The sequence below is a fragment of the Vulpes lagopus genome, chromosome 7 (assembly GCF_018345385.1).
Source record: "Vulpes lagopus strain Blue_001 chromosome 7, ASM1834538v1, whole genome shotgun sequence".
In the NCBI taxonomy this organism is placed as follows: domain Eukaryota; kingdom Metazoa; phylum Chordata; class Mammalia; order Carnivora; family Canidae; genus Vulpes; species Vulpes lagopus.
In genome coordinates, this window is record NC_054830.1 from 326,786 (window position 1) to 350,216 (window position 23,431).

Sequence of the window (23,431 nt, forward strand, 5' to 3'; positions counted from 1 at the left end):
CGGGTCGGGGTCGGGGGCCTAGGCTCTGGCCGCCCTGCAGCTGCCCCCCCCACCCCCGGGGAGTCCGCGTGGGGGCCCCGGGCCAGGAGGGCCAGTGACTCAGCCAGGACTCAGCCAGAACGGACCTTTTATTGTCTGATCTGATGAAGTGCTCCCCCCCATTGCCTCCGCTGCACCCCAGCGGCCCCCCCAGGCCGCACTCAGTCCTTGAACCTCCGGGCCGCCTGCATCTTGCGGTAGTAGCTCTCCGCCTCCGCCTCGGCCTCCCGCTCGCCCAGCGCCAGGCCGCCCGCCTTGCGCCTCAGCGTGGACTCGCGGCTGGCCGCCCCCAGCGCGCCGTCGGCCAGGCCCAGCGGGGGCAGCCCCTCGCCCGTGGCCAGGTTGACGGTGGCCACGGCCGCGAAGCGCGGCTCCTCCTGGTCCACGTCGCTGATGGACGAGCCGGGGGACACCCCCGGCGGCTTGGGCCCGCCGCGGAAGCTGCGAGCCAGGTCCCCCAGCTCGTAGCCCCCCTCACCCTCCGCCTTGGCCGCGCCGCCCGCCGTCTTCCACTCCCAGGGCCCGTTGCCCGCAGACAGGTGGACCACCGGGTGGTGGGGCGCGTGTGCGTCGATGGTGACGATGCTGGCCGAGTCGCGGTCAGACGGCGACCGGTACTGCGAGGAGTCGGAGCTGGCGCTGGAGGACGAGGCCGTCTCGGCCACCTTGGGCCCGGGCCCGCCCGGCGCCTTGGACATGGCGATCACCTGCAGCAGCCGCGGCGGGTTGGCCACGCGGGGCTGCGCGGACGCGGCGGCCACGGCGGCCCCGCTCTTCTCGGCCATCATGAGCCACTTGGCCCGCACGGCCGCGCTGCTCTTGGGGGACAGGCCCGCGGCCGCCTGCACCCCCTCCTCCGGGATGTGCACCAGCGGCTGGGGCCCCGCACGTGGCGGGAGGATGACCCGGGGCCCGAGCCCCGGCCGAGCCTGGACTGTGGGGTAGAGGGAGGGCGGGGCCGGCCCCCCTTCCTCGCCCTCCTCCTCCTCCTCTTCCTCCTCCTCTTCCTCCTCTTCCTCTTCCTCCTCCTCCTCCTCCTCCTCCTCTGCCATGGGCTCCGCGGGGGCCCGCAGGTGCCCGGGGCTGGCCTCGTCGGACAGGCCCAGGCCGCGGCCCTCCAGCGACTTCTGCTTCCACTCGCTGATGAGCTGCTTGGAGCGGGAGGCGTCGAGCGGCACGTGGATGGTCATGTGGCGGCGCGCGGGGTCGTCGAGCGAGGGCGTGCTGACGCGGGGCAGCGTGTGGCTGAAGGTGACCATGTTCTCCTTGCCCATGGGGCTGCGCGGCGCCAGCAGGTCCGCGTCCACGCTGGCCCGCTTCAGGCTGCCCAGGGAGCTCTTCTCCCTGGCCACGGGCCGGGGCACGCCTTCCAGCCGCCCGGGCGGGCCCAGCTCGTCGGTGCTCACGGACTTGTTCTGCTGGTACACCGAGTCGTGGCCCCGCTGCGTGAGCGCCCGCAGCGCGTCCTTGGCGGGCGCCGGCGCCACCGGCTTCTCCGCGCTCGGGGCCTGGAAGTTGCCCACCGCGTGGCAGGCCTGCGGGGGGGGGGGGGGGGGAGGGCTGAGGCCGGGCTTCTCCCCGGCCCCCGCTCGCCAGGCCCGCCTGCGGGGGGGAGGCCCGGCCCTCGGTACGGAACCGGGCGCGGTCCCAGGCTTCTTCCCCCGCGGGGCGCGTGGTCCGGCCGCCTGGCCTCCCAACGTTCGGCGAGTCGGAGCCCCCAGATTCTGACTCCGGCATTCCGAGGGGGACACTCGCTGCCAGGGCAGGGCCAGGCCGCCCGCCTCCCCCCGGACCCCCCGGGCCTTCCCCCGTGCCCTACCAGGTAGGCAGCGATGCCAGCCCCGATGAGGAAGCCCGCGTAGACGTCCACCGGGTGGCTGCGGTACTGCGTGATCTGGGTGAGGCCGCACACGCCCGCCGCGATGGCGAAGGCGAACACCAGGATGGGTTTCAGCAGCTTGGTGGTGTCCGAGATGACGGAGTTGAAGTACATCTGGGGGCGGGGGCGGGGGCGGGTCAGCGGAGGCCGCGCTGGGGCCGGCTGGGGCGGGGGCGGCCGGGACTCACCGACACGTAGACGGCGGCGAAGGCGGACAGCGTGGCGTGCTGCGACGGGAAGGTCTTCCTGCAAGAGGCGGCGGGTGAGCGGCGGTGAGCGGCGGCTCCGGGCGCCCCGAGCCCTCCCGGGGCGGGGTGGGGTGGGGAGCTCACCGGGCGGACAGGATGGCGTGGGTGTCGTGGCCGGAGCAGATGTCCTGCGTGATGTAGGGGTTGGCCTCACACGACGTGCCCAGCAGCGTGTAGTTGGGCTTGCACACGGTCAGGAAGAAGGGCGCGTGGTAGCCCGTGGCCAGCTGGATGACGTCGGTCACCAGGGCGGTGGCGCACAGGCCGAACACGTGCACGCCTGCGGGGCAGCGGGGTCAGGGCGGGGCGCGGGCACGCAGAGGGCGGGCGGGCGGGCGGCTGCTGGGGGGGGGACTCACCCACAAACCGCACGGTGCGCCGCAGGAAGGAGTTGAAGCTGCAGCCCCCCGCGTGGATGCTGCCCTCCGCCCCGCCGGGGCCCCCGCCGCGGCCCCACAGCCGGGACTGCACGCAGTACAGCAGGCCCTCGCCGACCATGATCTGCCGACAGGGAGGCCTTCAGCTGCGCCCGCGCGCCCGCCCCCGCCCCCGCGCCCCCCGCCGCGCCCCGACCCACCGACGCCGCGGGGGCCGCAAAGGCCAAGCTGAGCAGCATGAGCAGCGGGATGAGCTCCTCGTTGGTCTCCACGTAGGGCATGGAGAGCGTGCGGTCGTAGCACTGGAAGCCCACCTTGGCCGGCTTGAAGAGGTCGGTCAGCTCCAGGAAGTACAGGGACACGACGGAGGACGCCACTATGGGGAGCTGCGGGCGGCGGCCGGGTCACCCTCCACGCCCCAGGCACGGCCGGCCCCCTGCCCCCCACGACGACCAGGGCCCATCGCCGCCGTAGCGTGGGGCGCTGCGGAGCTCAGATGTGAGTGGGCCCCCGGCCCTCCCCGCCCAGCACCCAGGGGCCCCGGCCGCCTCGGAGGGGAGGAAGCCGAGGAAGCCGAGAGGCCTGTTCGCTGCTGCCCGGGCGGCGCCGTAACAGGGCCCTCGGCCCCCCGTCCAGCCCCGACCTCGGGGTCCCGGGGGGGAGATGCCAAAGTGGGGTTTGTAGGAGCTGGGCTCGTGTCCAAGGAGCACGTATTGAGCGCCTGCTGCATGCAGGATGAGGCCCGCGGCAGCGGAGTGAAGGGGTTCACGTTCACAGCCATCTGCCGGACTTGAATCCTGGCCCCACTGCTTCCCCGTGCCTCAGTTTCCTCAGCAGAAAGCAGGGAGGATCGAGTCACCAGCTCCCAAGGCTTCAAGGTATAAGAACAGGTACGTCGGAGGTGCCTACGCCGCGCCCAGCACCACGACTCCCTCCTCCATGACCAGGGCACAGTTGGCCGTGGGGGGTGGGGGTGGCCAGACCTCGTCAGGCTGGGCCCGGGGTTTGAGGCGGGGCCTGGGCGGGCGCACGCGCTGAAACCCTCTGCAGGAGGGTCCTTGGGGGTGTAGCTCTGAGCCCGCGCCCCGGCTTCCAGGCGGTGTGGTTCCAGCTGTCGTACCTGCCTCTGTCCTCTGTCCCTGACTCTGCCCCCCGGGACCCCACTGGAGGCGGCCACCCCTGGAGGGTCCCTCCGTGGCTCCCACTTCTCCCCACATCCCGAGACCCTCACCCAGGAACACCGGAGAGCCCGTCGGGCCCAAAGGAAGAGGATCCACAAACGTCATGTGCGTGAGGCTCCCGGGGGAAGCAAACCGGACCAGACCCACGGCCTTGCAGCGAGGACCCGTCAAACTGGTGCCACAGCAGACACGGGCGCGCGAGACACTGTGGCCTCTGTGGGGGGAGGCTTGGGGTCCTTCCTGAGAGACCGGCCTGCTCCCCAGGGACACAGGCCAGCCACAGGCCAGCTGGATGTCCAGCTCCCTGGGGTGCTGGCTCGGGGCTGCTGGGTCAGCGGGAGGCTGAGCGCCCCCCAGGAAAGAAGCCAGGAGCACACACTTGCCTGGAGAGGTGGCAGGCGGAGGGTTACATGTGTGACAGACGTGAGTGGGTGTGCAACGCTCTCAGGGAGGACCCAGGTGAGAGCAGGGGGGTGACGGGGGCTGCAGAGGGAGCGGCTCTGCAGCGACCGCACGACCCCCCATCTGGCGACCTGAATGCAAACCTGAGAAACGATCAGACCTGCCCCTAGTGGGGAGACGTGCCGTGGCTGTGTGCGGGGTGGGGGGTGGTTGCTCGGCCTGGGCCCCGCTCATGCACCCACAGCCCACTGCCCGCCTGGGTGCCCGGTGGACGGGGGCGTGGCCACAAAAGGTGTGGACGCCGAGTCCCAGGTGGGTAAGCGCCATGGCTGCCGTGAGCAGGCTCAGTGGCCAGGGGCTGCACCCACGTCTCCCTGCTGCCACGTTCAGGAAGCCCCCCCGAGGGCCAGGCCTGACCCACGAGACGGTGCCCGCCGGCCACCTGCCTTCCCCGCCGCAGAGGAGGGCCCTGAGCCTGGACCCGCCGGAGGCGCCCCCAGCACCCGCTGCAGCCCCTGCGGGTGACCCGAGCCCCCGGCCCCTCGGCTCCTCCTCGGCCAGCACAGCCCTGGGCGGCCCGGCCCGGTGACACCGGCCCACCCGGCTTCGGCGCACGTCCCGGTCCGCGCGGCCCCAGGCGGGGTCCAGAGGCCTGTGCGCGGCGCCGCCCCTCACCTCCACGAAGTAGAAGCAGGGCAGCAGCGTCATGCTGTCCCGCGGGGCCTTATTCTTGTCCTTGGTGGCGATCATGGTGCGCGGCTCGCAGGCCCGGCTGCAGGGACAAAGGCGCTGGGGGGGAGGCGCGGTCCCAGCCCGGCCGGGGACCCGCTGCGCGCCGCCTGCGGGGAGGGGCGGGAGGACGCGCGCCCGAGCCCGAGCCCCGGGGAAACTGAGGCCGGGCGGGCCCCGCGGGCTCCCCCCGCGCACTGCGGCCCCGCGCTGCGGTCCGGCCCGGCTCCCCCGCATCCATCCCAGACGGGGTCGGCGGGGCCCGGGGAGGGGCCCGGCGGGGGCGGGAGGGGGAGGGGGGCGGGGGCGGGGGCGGGGGGGGGCGGGGGGGGCGGGGGCGGGGGCGGGGGGCGGCCCGGAGCGGCACCCGCGGGCCCTCACCTGCGCTCGGAGGGCGGAGCCGGCGTCGGCGCGGGGCGGGGGCTGCGGCGCGGGGAGCACAAAGCGCGGCCCCTCCCGCGGGCGGGGGCGGGGCGGGGCGGGGCGGGGCACGGAGGGGCGGGGCGGGAGGGGCGGGAGGGGCGGGAGGGGGGCGGGAGGGCCCGGCCGAGACCCCGCGCCCGCCGAGGCCGCTGTGCGGCGCCGGGGGCGGGGCTCTTTGTCTCGGCGCGTCGGGGCCCGCGCGTGTGCGTCCGCGGCGGGGTCCTCGGGGGCGCGGGGTGCGCGCAGGGCTCCCGCCTCGGCGGCCGGGGGCCTGGGGTCTCGGGGGGCCTGGGGGTCCTCAGGGGGCCTGGGGGGTCCTCAGGGTCTTGGGGACCCTGGGGTCTGGGGGGGCCTGAGGGGCCTGGGGGTCTCAGGGGCCTGGGGGTCCTCAGGGTCTCAGGGGTCTCCAGGGGTCTCAGGGAGTCTCAGGGGGCCTGGGGATCCCCGGGGGCGGCCTGGGGGATCTCAAGGGCCTAGGGCCCTCAGGCCCGGTAGGAGCAGGTTAGGGCTGCAGGGGGCACTCCCTCCCCTCCTGGGCCCTCAGGTCAGCCTGGGGAGCCCCATCCACGCAGGACGGGGGCCCAGGTCCGTGTGCCCCCAGGCCTCCCCACCTCCGCCCCCTCCCTGGCCGCCGCTCACAGGCACAGTTCATGGCGTGGTGTGGAGACAAGAGGCTGGGGGCTCGCCCTGGCTCCCGGCACCCCGGCTCTGCCCGCCACCCACAGGTCCCACCTTGGCCCAGGACCAGCCCGATGGCCCGGGACGTGGGGGCGGCTTCCCCAGGGAGCAGGGGGCACCTGGGGCCTTGCTGCTGCCACATGTCCTGCCCACGCACCCACTGGCTGCCCCTCCATTCCCAGTGGGGACCCCGAGGCCCAGGGAGCTGAAAGCCCCGTTCCACATCACGGGGTCCCTAAAGGACGGGATTTTATTCTGTTCATTTATTCATCATCTCTCCTTTTTTTTTTTTTTTTAATTCACCATCTCTTAAGCACCACTGTATACTGGACCCTGAAGACTGGCTGGGGAGCCCCTGGGACCGGGACGGACCCCGACTACCAGTCCCAAGGTTGCACCTCTCATTAGACGGGGGTGAGGGCTGCATTAATTGAGCACCTACTGTTGTCGCCAGGTCTTTATTTCTGCTCAGCCATTTAGACCCTGTCCAAGGGATCCCTGGGTGGCGCAGCGGTTTGGCGCCTACCTTTGGCCCAGGGCGCGATCCTGGAGACCCGGGATCGAATCCCACGTCGGGCTCCCGGTGCATGGAGCATGCTCCTCCCTCTGCCTGTGTCTCTGCCTCTCTCTCTCTCTCTCTGTGACTATCATAAAAATTTTAAAAAAAATATTTAGACCCCGTCCGAGTCCTGGCTCGGACCCTTTTTGCTTCGAAAGACACAGCTCCGTGGGTTTTCCACGATGATCGTGTGTGTGGTGACGAGCAAGTTCCAGGGGCTCACACCCCACCGGCACCTCAGTTTCCTCGCCCGCAAGTGGGCATAACAGGTGCTGCGACCTGGCTGCCGCGCCTCTCGCCAGGCCTCGGTGTCCCCCAGAGCCGGGGCAGCAGTTGGGAATCCTGGTGTCGCAAGGCGGCCACAAACGGCCCTCCAGGCAGGAGGAGGGGAGAAAGTGGGGCAATCGCTCTTGGCTGCTTCCTGGGGGCGGGAACCGGTCCCGGGACCGTCCTGATCCCGCGGGGGCCTGGCAGAAAGGGTCCCGCTGGGGGGGACGGGGCGGTGGCCCGCCACAGCTGGGGAGCCCCGACACGAGTCCGCGACACGAGGGAGCCAGGGACAGCTTCGAGCGGGAAAGGCGGCCTGAGCGCAGCTGCTCAAACCCGGACCGTACTGGGGTGTCTGGGGGGCTCGGTCGGCCAGGTCGGGTCCTGCCCCCGGGGTCCTGGGATCAGCCCCGCGTCGGGCCCCCGCCCCTCGGGGACTCTGCTCCTCCCCCCGCTCGAGCTCTCTGTCTGTCTCCGTCTCCCAAATAAATAATAAAATAAAACTTTTAAAACATTAGCTGTTTTAAACTATGCCAATGGTTTTTAATATTTTCATGGAGTTGTGCAACCATCACCGCAGAACGTTCCATCACGTTCTGAGGAAACTGAGCCCTTCAGCCGTCGCGCCCCAGCCCCCCCCCAAGCCCCCTCCCCAGGCGGGGACAAGCTCGTCCTGGACGAGTCACACACGTGTCCCACCCCTGGGACCTCAGCGTCGTGGGCTCGGGGTCGTCCCCGGGGCGGTGTGGGGGCGCCTCGCTCCCTCAGGGGGCCGGGCGGCTGATGGGTGGGTGGACACGCCGTGTGCACCTGTTCACGAGCGCGTGGACGTCGGGGCATCGGCCGCCTGCTGCGTGGACAGCGCGTGTGCGTGTTTATCCGCGGCCCTGGTGCGGGGCCCCTGGGCACACCTGGTCCCCGAGGCGTGGGCTGCTCAGCGGCGCGACTGCAGAGCTCCCCGAGGAACCCCCAGACCGTGCCCTGAGGCGCCCCCGCGGTGAAAACTCACTGTGGTGGCTGCAGGCCTCTGACGGCCCTAAAACCACCGCACCGCACGCCCTAAACGGGCGGCTTGCACCAGTGTGGATGTGTCCCCGTGAAACTGCCAGGAAGGTCGAACGTGGCGAAGCCCATGCGCGAGGCCAGCAGGCCTCGACCCCGGGCCGGGGAGCAGGGCGGCTCCGAGGCGCTCCGCCGGGGAGACTGAGGCCTGAGCCCCCATTATGAGCGGCGTCCACGCTTTCCTGCCGTGTTGGCTGTCGGCCCCCCGCCCGCCAGGGGCTGTGTTCGGCAACGGTGAACCTCACGCACCCTCACCCGCCCCCGGAGCGCTGGGTCCGTTTACAGAGGGGGAAACTGAGGCACGGGGCAGGACCGTTGGAGGAGTCCAGGCAGGCCCTGGGAGCAGTTGGTGGTGGAGGCCTTGGGCAACTTCCTGTCTTCCTGCTGGGAGAGGCTGGCGCCATGCGGGGGGTGGGAGGGGGTGCGTGCTGGGGACAGGGTGCTGGGGAGGGGCGCCATGGGGGGTGCTCCTGGGGGAGGGGTGCTGGGGAGGGGCGCCATGGGGGGTGCTCCTGGGGGAGGGGTGCTGGGGAGGGGCGCCATGGGGGGTGCTCCTGTGGGAGGGGTGCTGGGGAGGGGCGCCATGGGGGGTGCTCCTGGGGGAGGGGTGCTGGGGAGGGGCGCCATGGGGGGTGCTCCTGGGGGAGGGGTGCTGGGGAGTGGCGCCATGGGGGGTGCTCCTGGGGGAGGGGTGCTGGGGAGGGGCTGCCATGGGGGGTGCTCCTGGGGGAGGGGTTCCGGGGAGGGGGTGCCCACTGCCCCGGTGCGGGCTCCCCTGCCCTGCCCACCGCCCCGCCCACCTGTCCTGCGAGCGCTCAGACCGTGGGCTGCGGGCACCCTCCAGGGCCAGCGAGTGCGCGCCCCAGGCCAGGCACCCCAGTCAGCGCTGGGGCTCCAAGCCCAGGTGGAGGCACCGGGAGGCCTCAGCCCCTCCCCACTGTCCCTCCCCAGACCCAGAGGCAGACCTGCCCCGGTGGCCTTAGCCCAGCCACCTGTCCTCTCAGGCCGCAGGGGAGGGAGGCCCCGAGGGTTCCCAGGGATGGGCTGAGACCGAGGGTGTCCCCCAGCGGGTGACAGGCTTGGGGGACTCACATCCGGGGAGGGGGCTGGGCCAGGCTCGGTCCTTGCTCCTGTCCTGCTTCTTGGGCTGTTGGTGACGGGTAACCAGTAGGTGACGGCGGGGAGGGAGACGGGGGCTCCGGGGAGCGGAAGGCTCTCTGTCTCCTCTTCTGGACGCAGGAGGGGGTTCCCCGCCCGGCCCGGGGTGGGTGTGGAGGGCTGGGGGGCTTTGCCCCAAAGACCTTAGGGGCCGGCATGGCTGCTGCGGGGCCGGGGCCGGGGGCAGTCGGAGTGGCCTGCTGCTGCAGGTGGGAACGCAGTGCCGGGTGGGGGTCGGGTGGGGCCTCCGAGCACAGTCCGGTCGCCAGCCTGGGGACCCCGCTGGCCTCCCCCGAACGCGTGTCCTGGTGCAGCGTCTCCGGGCGGTCACTCGGGGGCCCAGCGCCCTCCCCGCGGCACCCAGGCCTGCCCGCGTCCCCACGTCCTGACGGACCCCGTGTCGACGTGCTTTGGCACATGCTGGGCGGGGGGGTCCCGTCCTGTCCCGTCTACACCCGCGGGCAAGCCCTAACCTGCGGGGCTCACCTCATCCTCACAGCCGCCCGCGGTCAGTAGCTGCCGTCCACGCGGCCCCAGGAGGGGCCCGCTCCCTGCTCACGGGGCCAGGCCTCGGTGCGTGGGGGACCGACCCGCTGTCCGTGGGGTTTGCAGCCCAGACCACTGGGTGTGCACTGACCAGCTGGCCGCAGCGTCTGCAGGTTCCGGGTACACTCGGGGGGCCGGGGCCGCGAGGACGTGCTTGTTCCCATGAAGGCGAGGGAAGGGGCTCCCGGGGGCCAGCGCTCTGCCCAGAGCCACCCCGCGGCCCCCCGCCCCTCAGCTGGGCGCCCCGGCACCCCAGCACCCCGGCACCCCCGCACCCCGGCACCCCCGGGGCTCACCCAGAGTGGCCACCAGGTTCGGAGGAGCGCCCATTGCCCCGGGTTACGGATGGAGACACCGAGGCCCGGGGAGGATCCTCCGTGACTCGGAACCCGCTTGTCCGGGGCCGGGGCCTAACGAGCTCACCTGCCGCCATGGTTCGCACCCGGTCCCCGCCTGCAGCGCCACGCTGACACGGGCAGGGGGAGAAACTGAGGCACACTCTGCAGGCTGGGCCTCCTGGGTGCTGGCGGGTCCGCTGGTCCGTGGGCCCCACCCGCCCACCCGGGCGTTGCCTGTTGCGTCACCCTCCCCCCAGCACCCTCCCCTCTGCCGCCACCCAAGCTCCGGGAGGACCCGCAGCGAGCCCCCACCCCCACCCGGCGCCGGAGCAGAGCCCAGGGGGGCGGGGGGCCGCGGGCCAGCAGCAGGTCCGAGTCTGTCCTTCTGTCCTTCCGGCCCTCCTCCGTCCAGTTTTATTTAAATGTACTTCACATTCCGAGCGAATCATCCAACAATCCGGGGGCTTTGGCACATTCACAAAGTTGTGCAACCACCACCTCTGATTCCAGAACATTCCATCAGCCCAACAGCAACGCCAACCCCATCAGCTGTCACCCCAGCCCCCCCAGCCCCTCCCCATCCGTGGGTGAGCCCGTCCTGCACGTGTCACACGCGTGGACTCGCACCCCGCGGGGCCTCCTGTGTCTGGTCCCCTCCCTGAGCGTCGGGGGCTCAGGGTCTGTCCCTGGGGGGTGGGGGGCCTCGCTCCTGCTCGGGGCCGGGGACATCCCGTGGGGGACTGGGTGTGTATCTGCTCCTCACACTCCTGCGTCTATTACATAACCGAAGCCCGGTGAGGCACAGCTGACCTTGGGGTCCCTTACAGCTGGGGAAACCGAGGCCCGAAGCCGTGTGTCCAGCCCAGGATCTCAGAGCCCGGGCAGCAGGCGCAGGCAGGAGAGGACCTGGGATGAGGCGCGGCTGAGCCAGGAAAGGTGGGGACTGGGACGGTGGACAGGGGATGGGGGACACAGCTCCCTGGCTGTGGGGCGGGGGTCCGAAAACAGGCTGCGTGCGCCCCACGGGGACACTGGCCTCGCAGGGCCGCCCACCACGGCGCAGGCTCGGTCCGTGGTCAGACACACGACGCCAGTGGCCCCAGGTGACGCCCGAGGAGCCTCGGACACCGGCGGGGCCTGGGCCACCCGGGGGACATGACGAGGCCCCGGGGAGACCCTGCGACCAGCCTCTGCCCGTGGTGTCCCCGGGAAGCCGCGCGGCACAAACCTGGGGATCCTTCCGACTTCCGCAAACGTGAAATCATTTCGAAATGAAAAGTTGAGGGATCCCTGGGTGGCGCAGCGGTTTAGCACCTGCCTTTGGCCCAGGGCGCGATCCTGGAGACCCGGGATCGAATCCCACGTCGGGCTCCCAGTGCATGGAGCCTGCTTCTCCCTCTGCCTGTGTCTCTGCCTCTCTCTTTCTCTCTCCGTAACTATCATAAATAAATAAATTTTAAAAAAAAATCGAAATGAAAAGTTAAGGGGCACCTGGGGGGCTCCGTGGGTGAGCCTTGGGCCCAGGGCGTGACCCCGGACCCCGACGTCTCCCTCAGCCTGGGTCTCTGCCTCCCTCTGGGTGTCTCAGGAATAAATACATAAAAAATCTTGAAGAAAAAGGAAACATCAAAAAACATTTCTTTTTTCCGTGACTTTGGCGAGCGCTTGTCTCTACGTTTCTCTGGGTTTAAACTTGTCATAATGATGAGCCCGTAATAGGTGAGCACAGGTGTGTCCCTTGGCGTGCCCCTCCCCCCACGGGGGCTCACCCAGCCCTGGACCCCAGGCCACGTGCTGCTTCGCTGGGGCCGCGCGGACCCCGGGGGGAGCAGGGCGGGGGGCACGGGCCAGCCTTCAGGCCCCGTGGACGCGTCAGGACCCCCACCGAGCCCCCGCGGACCCCCAGGCCCCCTCTGGTCCCACGGGTGCAAGGAGGAGGTGGGGACGCCGGCCAATGGGCTCCCCACGGTGGGGCTTCCGGGGGGCCAGGCAGGGGGTGCCCCCGGGGTCCCTGTGGGCAGTGCGTGAGGCCACACATGCGTCTGTCTGTCTGGCCTTGCTCGTGCTGGGGCAACATCCACTCAAGCCGGTCAGCCCCATGGCCTCCGGGCAGGAACGGGGACACCGAGGCAGGGGCGGGGCGGGACTCCTGCTGCTGCTTCCATGGATGCCCCGGGGGGCGGGGGGGCGGGTGGGGGCGCGGGGAAGGTTGGAGGCCTTCATCCTGAGGACGATGCTCCAGGCCCGGCCCGGCTTCCCCACACCCTGCCTGGCCCCCAGGACCCTGCGGACACGGGGGTGCGGCCCCCAGCAGACCCCAGCCCCCTGCGGCGAGCCCCGGGTCACCCACTTTACAGATGGGGAAGGGGGCTGGGGTGAGGTCACACCGTGGCTCTGCCCCCCTGGTCTGGGGGCTCCCAGGCCCCGCGTGACGGAGACCGTGGGTGGGCAGGAGGCTGGTCCCTGCTCACCGCCCTACGTGGCCGGCATCCACTCTAGCTGTGTGCTGCCCGCTGCCCGCTGCCTGGGGTCCCGTGAGGGCGCGGAGGCCACCCTGCCCTGGGGTCGGGGTGGGGGGAGTCAGCCCTGCCCTGGGGTCACGGGGGGAGACAGCCCTGCCCTGGGGTCACGGGGGGAGACAGCCCTGCCCTGGGGTCACGGGGGGAGACAGCCATGCCCTGGGGTCACCCCTCCTTCCCTCCACCAGGCATTAGCCCCCCGTGCCCTGCAGCGTGACCTGGGCCCCCGGTGTCAGGCCCCGGGAGCCCTAACCTCAAGCCAAGCATCATGATCCCGGGCCCTCCCCCTCGTGTTGGCACCGTAGGCTCAAGGCCTGCCCGGGGGCAGGGGGACAGCGCCGGGGGCCGGCGATGGGCTCCGTGTCAGCGTCACTCACCTGCTTGGCAGCTGCTTCGATGCGCGACCCGTAAGCAGAGGCGAGGCTCAGGGACACGCTCCTCCTGGCGGGCGGCGGCCGTCACCCACCCTGCAGCAAACATCTCTGGAGCGCCGACTGTTTACACAGCCCCGTGCGGATGCCGGGACACAGGCCTGGTGAGCGGCGGGCTTGGTGGGGCCAGAGCCCACGACCACCCGCGGAGCACACGGGACCACCCTGCCGCCCGGCCTGACCCCAGCGAGGTACCCTCCGTCCTGCCCCTCCCGGCCCGCCCACCCCGAGAATCAGGGCGGAGGATCCCCAGGGCCTAGCGGGGCCCCAGAATGCAGCCGGTGGTCAGTAGGTGCCTTGCGAGTGTGTTAGTGCAACAGTGACGAGGGTTGGAGAGGAGAGGCCCGGGCCGTCGAGCGGGTGAGCAGCCCAGGCGGGCTTGGGGGGCCAATCCGGGCACCAGCCCCCTCCCGGCGGGGGCCGTGGGGCGGCCCGTCCAGTGCTGCCCTGGAGCCACGCCCGAGGCCAGGGGTCCGCGTACACAGGAAGAGGCCAATAAAGCCCTGCTGTCGCCTGGTCCCCCTCGGCCACGGGTCCTAGAGGAAGCTGCAGACTCAAAACTCCCCTGATGCAGCCCCACCCCTGCCCCTGCCCCCAGCCCTGCGGCCGCCGCCCTGCCTGTGTCCCTCCAGGGGGGAGCGCGGCCCAGGGTCCCCAGCACCCAAGTTCCCGATTGTAGATTCGTGGAGGGCCCAGGTCATGCAGGGACCCTTCCCGGACGCCAGCGCCGCCGGGGTGACCCTGATTTCGCTGCTACCCATCTCTGGGCCTCAGTTTCCTTTTCTAGAAAATGGAGTCCCCCCGGCCATCGCCCAGCCGGGCCCTCAGGGGACAGCTCGGGGACTCCCGGCTCGGGGACTGTGAGAGCACCAGGTTGCGGGAATGTGGGTCCCAGCAGGGGCCGGGCCGGGGGTTGGGGGGCCTTGGGGGCTTCCTGGAGGCGGGGGCAGGGCGAAGGCTGGGGGCACGGCTGCGGTGAGGGGACAGCGGGCTGGCGGGCGCAGGGCTGGGCCTAGGGGACAGGTCGGAGGCGGCTGGGAGGGCGCAGCGGTCACGGAGCAGCACCTTCCGTCCTGACCTCCTCTGCTGCCACCCAGTGGCGTGATGCAAACTCGGACCGCGACAAGCCGCGGGGTGGGGACAGGAGCCGCCACAGCTGGCAGCCGGGGATGCTGACGCGTGTCAGGAGGGTGCCAGGAATTTCCCGAATTCCCAGGAGCCCAAGGCAGGGAGGTGGTTTCTAGACAAAGCCCAGGGGGACCCTTTGTGCCCAGGGAGGAGGCAGTGAGGCCGTGGGGGGGGGGTCGTCCACGGCCCGTGATGGGAACGGAGACCCGCAGCTGGAAGGCCCCTGAGGCTGCTCTGGAGGGGTCGGACCCAAAAGGGGAGGAGGCCGCGGTGCGGGGGGGGGGGGGGGGGCAGTCCCCACTCTCGAGGTCCCCGCGCTCCCAAGGACGTTCTTGCCGTGGCCTGAGTGACGCCGGTGAGGTGCCCACATCCCCGGGGCCCCGAGTGGACGTAGAGCCCCACCCTCCTGCGCCCCTCGTGGCGGCCACCCCCCTGCCCCGCAGGTGGCTAACGGGTAGTGACCCTCGAGGACGCCACTTTGTCACCCGCGTCCGTTTATCCTCATTTTGCCCCCAGAGCCCGTGGCTCATGTGCGTTGTAGAGACGGGGACATGGAGGTGCACACGGGTCCAGTCTGTGGCCTGCACGGGTGCAGCAGGCGAGTGGCCACCGCAGGAGGGGGACCCAGAGTCCACACACTGCACCCCCGCGACAGGGATGCGCAGAGTACACAGGGGTGCTCAGTAGATGCAGCTGGGGGTACGCCTCCAGGGACACGGCTGCCCCCACTCCGCCCACCCGACCCCACACGGGGGCTTACAAGGCTCCAGGGACCTTCAGGAACGAGGGTGGGGGTCCCGCCGGGAGGGGAGGGGCAGGACAGGGGGGGCATGGGGCCCTGGGACCCTGGGGACACCGAGCGCGGGCTCCGGGCGGCGGGAGCGTCTGCCCAGCCCGGACAGTGGGGGCCCCACGGTGGCCCCGGCCCGGGCGCCCCTGGATCCGTTGGCGCCTTCCCAAGCCTCGAGCCAGCAGGACGTTGCCTCTTGCGACAGCAGCTGGCGGCGTCCTGGGGGAGGCGGGAAGTGGAGCAGGGGTGGGGGTGGATGGGGGAGCAGGCCTGGGGGACTGCCAGCCGCCCTCCTGCTGTGACCTGGGGGGGCTGGGGCGAGCCAGGTGGGGGCCCAGCCGCCCTGCCGCCCCCAGGGGACGTCGGGGCAGTGCACAAGGCCCTGGGTAAACTGAGGCAGCCGGGGGTCCCGCCAAGGTCTGGCAGGCGCAGGGTGCCGGTCTCAGTGACGTCACAGGACGCCCCGCTGAGCGTGGACGTGGAGGTCGGCGGCTCGCCCCTGGACGGCCCGTCCTGTGCAGCCCTGGGGACCCATTCACAGTGACAGCCTGAGAACGTCCCGCCCTCCGGGCCTCCCGCCCCCGCCTCCCCTCATCCCCGGGGGGCACAGGAAGTGGGGACACCCGGCCCCTCCGTGGGGCAACGGCAACGGCCGGCAGGGCCTATAAGAGGGGCGGGGGGCCCGGGGCCGCAACACCGTCGCCGCCCGACCATGACCGCTCGCCAAGTGCCCGCCGGCCCTGCCCTGGGCCCGCTGCTGCTGCTGGCCACGCTGCTGCCCGGTGAGTGGGCGCGGCCGCCCGCACCCTCGTCCTCGGCCCCCTGATCTCAGCTGAGCCCGCGAGGAGCCCTGGGGCCCCCGGTGCTCACCGCCCCCGTGTGTCCTCAGGCCCTGCTCTGGCCTCGGAGATCGTGGGTGGCCGCCCGGCCCAGCCCCACGCATGGCCCTTCATGGCGTCCCTGCAGCGGCGTGGAGGCCACTTCTGTGGTGGGACCCTCATCGCCCCCAACTTCGTCATGTCGGCGGCCCACTGCGTGGACGGCTTGTGAGTCTCCCCGGCTCCCACCGCCTTCCCCGGAGACTCGTTTCCACCTCTGTGTGATGGGGACACGGTGACACCAGGGCCCCGAGGTCCTCCCAGGGGCTGCCCTGTGCCCCCCGTGCTCCCCGTCGCCTCCCTCTGCCCCCGTGTCCTCCCTGTGCCCCCCGTGCCCTCCCTGTGCCCCCCGTGCCCACATTAGTGCACCTCCCCTGCCGGGCCCAGAGGGTGAGGTCCGTGCAGACCCTCCTGGGCTCGGGGGGCACAGCTGAGGCCTGGGGTGTCCTCACCGCCAGGGCCACCTCGAATCGCGCCGTCTGTTTGCCGCAGGAACTTCCGGTCGGTGGTGGTGGTGCTGGGGGCGCATGACCTGGGGGAGCGCGAGCCCACCAGGCAGTCGTTCACCGTCCAGCGGGTCTTTGAAAACGGCTTCAACCCCACCAGGCTGGTGAACGACATCGTGCTCCTGCAGGTGAGCCGCTGGGCAGGGGCGCCCGGGAGTCGGGGCGCTGCCCCTGCCACGTCCCCTCCCGGTGCCTCGGCCTCCACCGCTGGACGGGAGGACCCCGCCCCCGGGGCTCTGGAACTGAGGTGGCGCCGGAGGCGCTGAGCCGCGGCCCATCAACAAACTTGTAATTCGTGTGGCCGAGCACGTGGACCGGGAGCCTCTAGGATGAAACCCTCCCTCCCCCACCGCTTGCGGAGTTACTGTTCCCTGGGAAGGTTCTAGAACAAGGGCTGTCTTGTCATTGCTGCTGCCCACGGTGTGTGCCGTCGAGTGCCCACCGTGCGCTGCGTTCAAGGCACGTCCGGAGATGCTCAGAGCCCCTGTGCTTGCTCCCACTGCGCATCTGGGGAGACTGAGGCCCGGGAGGGGAGGTCATGACCCTGATGCCCTGACCCGCCCCCCGCAGCTCAACGGCTCGGCCACCATCAACGCCAACGTGCAGGTGGCCAGGCTGCCCGCCCAGAATCAAGGCGTGGGCAACGGCGTGCAGTGCCTGGCCATGGGCTGGGGCCAGCTGGGCACGGCCCGGCCGCCGCCCAGGATCCTGCAGGAGCTCAACGTGACCGTGGTGACCACCCTGTGCCGCCGCTCCAACGTGTGCACGCTGGTGCCACGCCGGCGGGCCGGCATCTGCTTCGTACGTACCCCGGCCCTGGGTGCCCTCCCCGCTCCCCCCTCGCGCCCCCGAGCACCGACGCGCGGCCTGCCAACCCCGTCTGTGTCCACAGGGGGACTCCGGGGGGCCCCTGGTCTGCAACGGGCTGATCCAGGGCATCGACTCCTTCATCCGCGGCAGCTGCGGCTCCGGGTTCTTCCCCGACGCCTTCGCCCCCGTCGCTCAGTTCGTGGACTGGATCGACTCCATCATCCGCCGCCCGCCCGCGCGCCCCGGCCAGCAGGACCCCGAACGAGGCGCCGCCCGCGCACCGCTGCCCGCCCCGCATCGCCCGCGTCCCACCCAATAAAGCCCTCCCTGGTCGTGAGAACGTGTCCGGGTGTTTGTGGCGGCGCGGCTGGGGCGTCTCGTGAGACTGCTGCCCCCAAGGGTGGCCAGTTCAGGGCATCGGGGAAGGGGCGCCGATTGCCGTTCCTGGTTCCCAGGCTCCCGGATGGAACCGCGGCAGCTGCTGAGGCCTGCGCTGCGGCAGGTGCGCCCCGAGGGCCCCGGCTGGCCCTCTGTGTCCCCGACAGGTGACGAGGTGCAGGTCCGGGGGGGGGTGAAGCCGTGCGCGGGAGCCCGCGCTGGAGCCCCAGCTCTGTGACTGGTCAACTTCCCTGAGCCCGTTTCCTTTTTAATTTTTTTAAAAGTTTTTTATTTTATTTATTTTTAATTTTAAATTTTCTTTATTTTTTAAAAAGATTTTATTTATTTATTCATAAGAGACATACAGAGAGACAGAGAGGTTGAGAGAGGGAGACCGGCAGAGACCCAGGCAGAGGGAGAAGCAGGCTCCCTGCGGGGAGCCCGAGGCGGGACTCGATCTGGACCCGGGTCACGCCCTGGGCCAGAGGCAGATGCTCACCTGCCGAGCCCCACAGGCGCCCCCACCCCGAGCCTGTTTCCCTGGAGGAAGGACCGAGGCGAGGGTCCGCGTCCCAGCCGCCCCCCACCTGCACTCCTGCTGGAGATCGCGGCCCGGGCTCCCGGGCGGGGCTCTGGCCCCGGGGCCCCACGGCCTTGGCCGGTCCCTGGCGGCCCCCTCCCCACGCGGCGTCCGGCTGCCGTGCGATTGGCCCTTCAGCCTAGTACCGCACCGTATACCCCGGCGGTGTCTCCGCGGCCACCGGGCCCCTGGGGGTGCTCGGGGCCCTTTGTCAAACTGCCGTCTTGCCGAGTCGTCCCCAAGCCTTGCTGCGATTCCCACCTTTTCCAGGAGCTGGGCTCCATCCCCTACAGGACTTGTTTGGCTTCTGACCTCAGCAAGGAAACCTGTCAGGATCTAGCAGATCACGGTCGTGTTCTGTCCACCCTTCTCTGTGTATGCAACAGTCCATGGCGAAGAGAGAGAAGGGCAACGTTGCGCAATGCGCCCACTGGGGACGTCCAAGGTCCACCCCACCCTTGTGGTCCCAGCACTGGCTCCACTGTGGGTTCATGAGACGTGGATCCGTTGTCCCCCCCTGCTAGAGAGGGCCATGTAACCCTTGGCTGACCAGAATCTGCCGTCCCTTGCTCACAGCGATTGGTTTGGGAGGGGACACGTGAGGGAAGCTCAGCTAATCAGACACGGCCTGGACAAGTTGGCTGGAAGGATGGAGGATTTGGGAGGGGCCCGCCCAGCCACTGGGCTGGGTCTGGGGCTTTTGGGGTCACAACGAGGGAGACTGGTGAGGAGAAAAGCCACCGAGGAGGAAAGGAGAAACCAGAGACAGAGATAGTTCAGGCTCCTGGATCAAGCCACACCTGAAGGTAGGCCCCCCTGAAATTCCCATTTAAATTTCCTTGTTGAAGATTCTACCGAGTTCAACTTGGTTGTTTTTCTAAGAGATTTTATTTCTTTGAGAGACAGAAACAGAGAGAGAGAGAGAGAGAAAGGGAGAAAGAACAGGAACGGGCAGTGGGGAGGGGCAGAAGGAGCAGCAGGCTCCTCGCTGAGCAGGGAGCGCAGGACCCGGGGATCCTGATCTGAGCCGAAGACACACGCATCACCACATCACCGACTGAGCCACCCAGGCGCCCCTTGGCTTGGCTTTTCTGTCACTTGTAGCCCACAGTTCCTCCTGCTGCCTCGACACGCCGCCTCTTTGATATGCGCCTCGTTGGGGTGTCAGGCCCCTGCGCCCCCAGGGACGAGCATGTCAGGCCACCTCCCATCCCCACCCCGACCTCTCCTCCAAGTTGGGGGAGGAAGAGAAACAAGAGAAGGGCGGAAATATGAGGAAGTTGGTTGTTTATAAACTGTGGTCTCCAGCTGCTGTTGCAAAACTTGGGGCGGGGAGAGCACCCTGGGGAGATGGGGGGGCAGCGGCCGGCCCGGCCTCTGCGCGTCCTGGGCTCGTCCTGGGCTCGGCTGCCACAGGGCCAGCAGGTGGGTGTGCGGAGCGCTGCCCCCCGCCCGGCTCACACGCGTGCCCGTCCCAGGCCCCACGGCGGCAGCATGGTCCCCAGCATGGTCCCCCGCCTCCGCCCGGTGCCCCTGGTGCCCCTGGTGCTGCTGGGAGCCGCCCTGTGTGGTGAGTGGACCTGGGCCCAGGGGACCGGGCGCGGGGCGGGCGGCCGGGGAGGCGCGGCTCCACCTGCACGGAGGGCGCTGCTCTTCGGGGAATCCCGGGGCGGGAGCGCCAGGGCCGAGCTCTGCCCACGCGGGTCCCACGCAGGACGCAGCCCCGCGGGCCGAGCTGGCGCGGAGCCCGGAGGCGCCGCGTGGGGCGCGGGCCTGGCCCAGACCCCCCGTCACCCTCCCCGCCCGCCCCCTCCCACCCGCAGCCGCGCAGCCTCGTGGGCGCATCCTGGGCGGGCGCGAGGCCGAGTCCCACGCGCGGCCCTACATGGCGTCGGTGCAGGTGGACGGCAAGCACGTGTGCGGCGGCTTCCTGGTGTCGGAGCGCTGGGTGCTGAGCGCGGCGCACTGCCTGGAGGACGTGTGAGCGGCGGGGCCGGCGGGGCGGGCGGGGCCGGGGCGGGCCGGGCGGGGCCGCGGACGAGGCTGTGACGCGCGCGATCCCCGCTCCCAGGGCCGGCGGGAAGGTGCGGGTGCTCCTGGGCGCGCACTCCCTGTCGCAGCCGGAGCCGTCCAAGCGCTGGTACGACGTGCAGCGGGCGGTGCCCCACCCCGACAGCCGGCGCGACACCATCGAGCACGACCTCCTCCTGCTGCAGGTCAGCCGCCTGGGCCGCCACCCGGGCCGCAGTCCCGCCCCCGCGCCCGCGCCCGCCCCCGCGCCGCCCTGACCCCGCCCCGCCCCCTCCGCAGCTGTCCGAGGACGCCGAGCTGGGCCCCGCCGTGCAGCCCCTGCGCTGGCAGCGCGAGGACCGCGACGTGGCGGCCGGGACGTTCTGCGACGTGGCGGGCTGGGGCGTGGTCAGCCACACGGGCCGCCGGCCCGACCGCCTGCAGCACCTGGTCCTGCCGGTGCTCGACCGCGCCACCTGCAACCTGCGCACGTACCACGACGGCACCATCACGGAGCGCATGATGTGCGCGGAGAGCAACCGCCGCGACAGCTGCAAGGTGCGCGGGCGGGGCCGGACCACCGAGGGGCGGGGCCGGCAGGGTGGGCGGGGCCACCGAGGGGGCGGGTCCGGACCACCGAGGGGCGGGGCCGGCAGGACGGGGCGGGGCCGACCGGGTGGGCGGGGCCGGACCACCGAGGGGGCGGGGCCGACAGGGTGGGCGGGGCGGGGGCCGATATGGTGGGCGGGGCAGGACCACTGAGGGGGCGGGGCCGGTAGGGTGGGCGGGGCCCGACCCGGGTCAGACCAGGTGCGCAGGCGGGGGGCGATGCCGCGGGCGCCGCGCTCACGGCCCGTCCCCGCAGGGCGACTCCGGGGGCCCGCTGGTGTGCGGCGGCGTGGCCGAGGCCGTGGTCACCTCGGGCTCGCGCGTGTGCGGCAACCGCAAGAAGCCCGGCATCTACACGCGCGTGGCGAGCTACGCGGCCTGGATCGACGGCGTGCTGGCCGGGGGCGCGGCCGCCTGAGGAGGCCCGGGGGGCGGCGGTCGCGGGGTCCGAGCAATAAAGTCCTGTCCTGCATGAGCCCCGCCTGCTGAGCACGCGCCGCCGGCCCCGGGGCGGGGACCCGAGGGCGCAGGTCCCCGCTTGGCCGCACGGGGGCGCCCCGAGTCTTCCACCCGAGATGGAGGGGCGGGGTGGGGGGTCCACGCGGAGGTGCCCCCTCCGCTCAGCGGATGTCCGGCCTCCTCGGTCGGGTCTTCCCCACCGTGTGCGGGGCCCTGCCCCGGACTGAGCACCCTCTGAAGTCAAGCTGTTCTTGTGACCCACGGCCCACATGGGGAAACAGGCTCGGGTCCGAGGGAGCTCCCGGGCAGAGCCTGCATTTGGCCCCAGAGCCACGGCACCTGCGCAGGTTCATGGTCGTTTCCAGGTGCTGCGAGGTTGCAGGAGGAGGGAGCTGATGGACGTCCTAGAGCACCCCCCCACCCCGCACTGACGGGGCGTCCTGGGTCTCAGTTTACCTTTCTGGGCAAGGGCAGGGAGGTCAGAGGGCAGAACCCAGGCCCTGAGGCCCTGTGCTTTCTCCCACCGGGTGGGAGAGGGGCCGCGGAGACCGGTACCTGCTCCGCCCCACGTGTCAAGCCTGGTCCAACTTGTTGAGAAAGAGACTGAGGGTCTGAGAGGGTCGTCCTGGGCCCCACGGGGGCTGGCGAGCTGGGGTGGGCACCTGCAGCTGAGGGTTACAGCGTCCGCCTCGGAGCCACACACTTGTGGGCACATAAGCACTTGCTGAGCACCTGCCGCATGCCGGGCCCCAGGCCGGGATCTGATAGTGGCTTGGTCACTGTCCCAGGACACGGGAAGCGGCTCCGCCCGTCTGACGAGGTCAGACTTCCCACCTGATGTAAGAAATTGTGCGTATTGACGTACGAGGGGACGGGAAGCAGAATCGCTGGCCCTTCGACCCCGGACACTCACTCGTTCAGAATTTCCTGATCGAAATGATGGTGCCAGCGAGTGGGTGTGAATGACCCAGGTTTGGGGGTGTGGGTGGGGCTACCACACTCAGCACACACAGCAGGTCAATGGCAATTTCGGAAAAACACCTTTCGTAAGACGACAGCGCACGTGGTATTTGGGACCATCCTGTGCTAAAACACTACTTGCTCATGTGAACTTCCAACTCCACTGGTCCCAGGGGCTGGGGGATGCTGGTGACAGGATGCTGGGGGCCCAGCCCAGGCACCTGGGGGGGACCGGGGTCTGAGTGGGCTGTGGGTCTGCCCCCCAGGAAAGGGGCAGGATTTGGGGGCAGGAGGGCCTGGCGGGGAGATGTGCTTATGTCGGGGCTTCTGCAACCTCGAGGGAACTCAGAAGCCTGCTCACCCTGCGGGACCCTTCCAACAACTTCTCTAGATGGGTCTCAGGTGCGAGTGTCATCAGCCCACAGGGGAGAGCGGGACAACCCTGGGCAAGGGCAGGGATGACCCAGGTGCCCAGGATGCCAGGGGTCACACCTTCCCGCCGCTCTTGCTGGGGGACAGTGCTGTAGGGACCAGGGCGGTGGCTGGGATGCGGGCCTTCATGTCCGGGGGTGGGGGGAGCACCACCTCTGCACAGCATTGCACGCAGGCCCGAGGGGGGGACCCGGACCCCACCCCTTGATGGGAGTCGTGTCTGTGCGCGCGGAGTGCAGAACGGCCCTTTGCTGTAAAACAAGTAACCAGCTTAACCGCCTTGACCGAGGCCGTAAATCAGGTAGGACCGCTGACAGGACAGGGCCGGGAGGGGCGCGGGCAGCTGGGCCGAGGGCGGAGCAGAAGCGGCCGGGCCTCGGGCAGCACCTCACGGCCACAGCGGCAGGGGCCGGCACCACCTGGGGGAGGGCCCGCAGAGCTCGGCCGCTCCGGGAGAGGCCTCTTCCGCGCTCCTCACGACTGCCCAGGAACCTGCCCCCGCGCAGACAGGGAGGGAGGCGACGACCGACACATCTTCCCGCTCCAGCTCGCGGGCAGCTCAGCCCATCGGCAGTGACCGCTCGCCCCGTAGGCCTCGGCCAGGGGAGGCTGCCCTCGCCATCCCCAAGTCACTAAAGGGACAGCAGGCAGTGGGGACCGGCAGGGTGGGCAGCAGGAGCCCACTCACCGTCAAGGGCCCGCTCGTCCCCCTACACACCCGCTCAGACAGCCACGCGCCCCTGGAGCTCCCACCAGCCCCAGAAGCCGCACACGCACGGGCGTCCACCCCGCCTGCCCACCTGAGCCTCCCAGCAAGAGCCAATTAGCACTCAGCAGGGCCGCGCTGCCTGGAGGCCCAGGGAGCAGGACACAGCAGGACGTAACTGGGGAAAAGTATTTGTGGACAGAAGGCGGGACCCCCGGGGGGACCAGGCCTGAGCTTCCAGAAACCAGGGGCCAGAGCAGCCCATGGGGTGGGGGTGGGGGGGTCGAGGTGGAGACAAGCAAACAAGCCTCCCCACCCCGAGCCCGCGGCTCCCTGCAGGGCCCTGTGA

The 23,431-nt window shown here is 70.7% G+C and overlaps 3 protein-coding genes across 3 annotated transcripts; 2 read left to right on the forward strand and 1 right to left on the reverse strand.

Moving 5' to 3' along the window:
- Nucleotides 1-110: 110 nt before the first annotated feature.
- On the reverse strand, nt 111-5,094 carry PLPPR3 (phospholipid phosphatase related 3). The gene is made up of 7 exons (XM_041761773.1): nt 4,802-5,094; nt 2,744-2,929; nt 2,526-2,667; nt 2,251-2,446; nt 2,107-2,164; nt 1,859-2,032; nt 111-1,574 (listed from the first exon to the last, which is right to left on the reverse strand). Exons 1-7 carry the CDS (start codon nt 5,090-5,092, stop codon nt 201-203), a joined length of 2,421 nt encoding a protein of 806 aa, XP_041617707.1. The 5' UTR covers nt 5,093-5,094; the 3' UTR covers nt 111-200.
- Nucleotides 5,095-15,447: 10,353 nt separating this feature from the next.
- Nucleotides 15,448-17,267, forward strand: LOC121496213 (neutrophil elastase-like). Its single transcript, XM_041764575.1, has 5 exons — nt 15,448-15,536; nt 15,644-15,800; nt 16,125-16,266; nt 16,709-16,939; nt 17,031-17,267. The coding sequence occupies exons 1-5, from the start codon at nt 15,467-15,469 to the stop codon at nt 17,265-17,267; spliced, it is 837 nt and encodes a 278-aa protein (XP_041620509.1). The 5' UTR covers nt 15,448-15,466.
- A 1,291-nt stretch (nt 17,268-18,558) lies between these two features.
- Nucleotides 18,559-21,000, forward strand: CFD (complement factor D). The gene is made up of 6 exons (XM_041760461.1): nt 18,559-18,712; nt 19,385-19,476; nt 19,730-19,886; nt 19,978-20,122; nt 20,217-20,474; nt 20,782-21,000. Exons 2-6 carry the CDS (start codon nt 19,401-19,403, stop codon nt 20,941-20,943), a joined length of 798 nt encoding a protein of 265 aa, XP_041616395.1. The 5' UTR covers nt 18,559-18,712; nt 19,385-19,400; the 3' UTR covers nt 20,944-21,000.
- Nucleotides 21,001-23,431: the final 2,431 nt, after the last annotated feature.

What these genes read in the sequence shown, in the direction of transcription:
- PLPPR3 (XM_041761773.1), bottom strand. Translation starts at nt 5,092, where the DNA reads ATGCGGGGGAGCCGGGCCGGACCGCAGCGCGGGGCCGCAGTGCGCGGG. An exon ending in TTGCGGCCCCCGCGGCGTCG is followed by an intron (nt 2,668 to 2,743) that starts GTGGGTCGGGGC and finishes CCCTGTCGGCAG; the next exon opens with ATCATGGTCGGCGAGGGCCT. An exon ending in GCGCACCGTGCGGTTTGTGG is followed by an intron (nt 2,447 to 2,525) that starts GTGAGTCCCCCC and finishes GCTGCCCCGCAG; the next exon opens with GCGTGCACGTGTTCGGCCTG.
- LOC121496213 (XM_041764575.1), top strand. Translation starts at nt 15,467, where the DNA reads ATGACCGCTCGCCAAGTGCCCGCCGGCCCTGCCCTGGGCCCGCTGCTG. An exon ending in GCCCACTGCGTGGACGGCTT is followed by an intron (nt 15,801 to 16,124) that starts GTGAGTCTCCCC and finishes TGTTTGCCGCAG; the next exon opens with GAACTTCCGGTCGGTGGTGG. An exon ending in GGCGGGCCGGCATCTGCTTC is followed by an intron (nt 16,940 to 17,030) that starts GTACGTACCCCG and finishes CTGTGTCCACAG; the next exon opens with GGGGACTCCGGGGGGCCCCT.
- CFD (XM_041760461.1), top strand. Translation starts at nt 19,401, where the DNA reads ATGGTCCCCAGCATGGTCCCCCGCCTCCGCCCGGTGCCCCTGGTGCCC. An exon ending in GCGCACTGCCTGGAGGACGT is followed by an intron (nt 19,887 to 19,977) that starts GTGAGCGGCGGG and finishes CCCCGCTCCCAG; the next exon opens with GGCCGGCGGGAAGGTGCGGG. An exon ending in ACGACCTCCTCCTGCTGCAG is followed by an intron (nt 20,123 to 20,216) that starts GTCAGCCGCCTG and finishes CCCCCTCCGCAG; the next exon opens with CTGTCCGAGGACGCCGAGCT.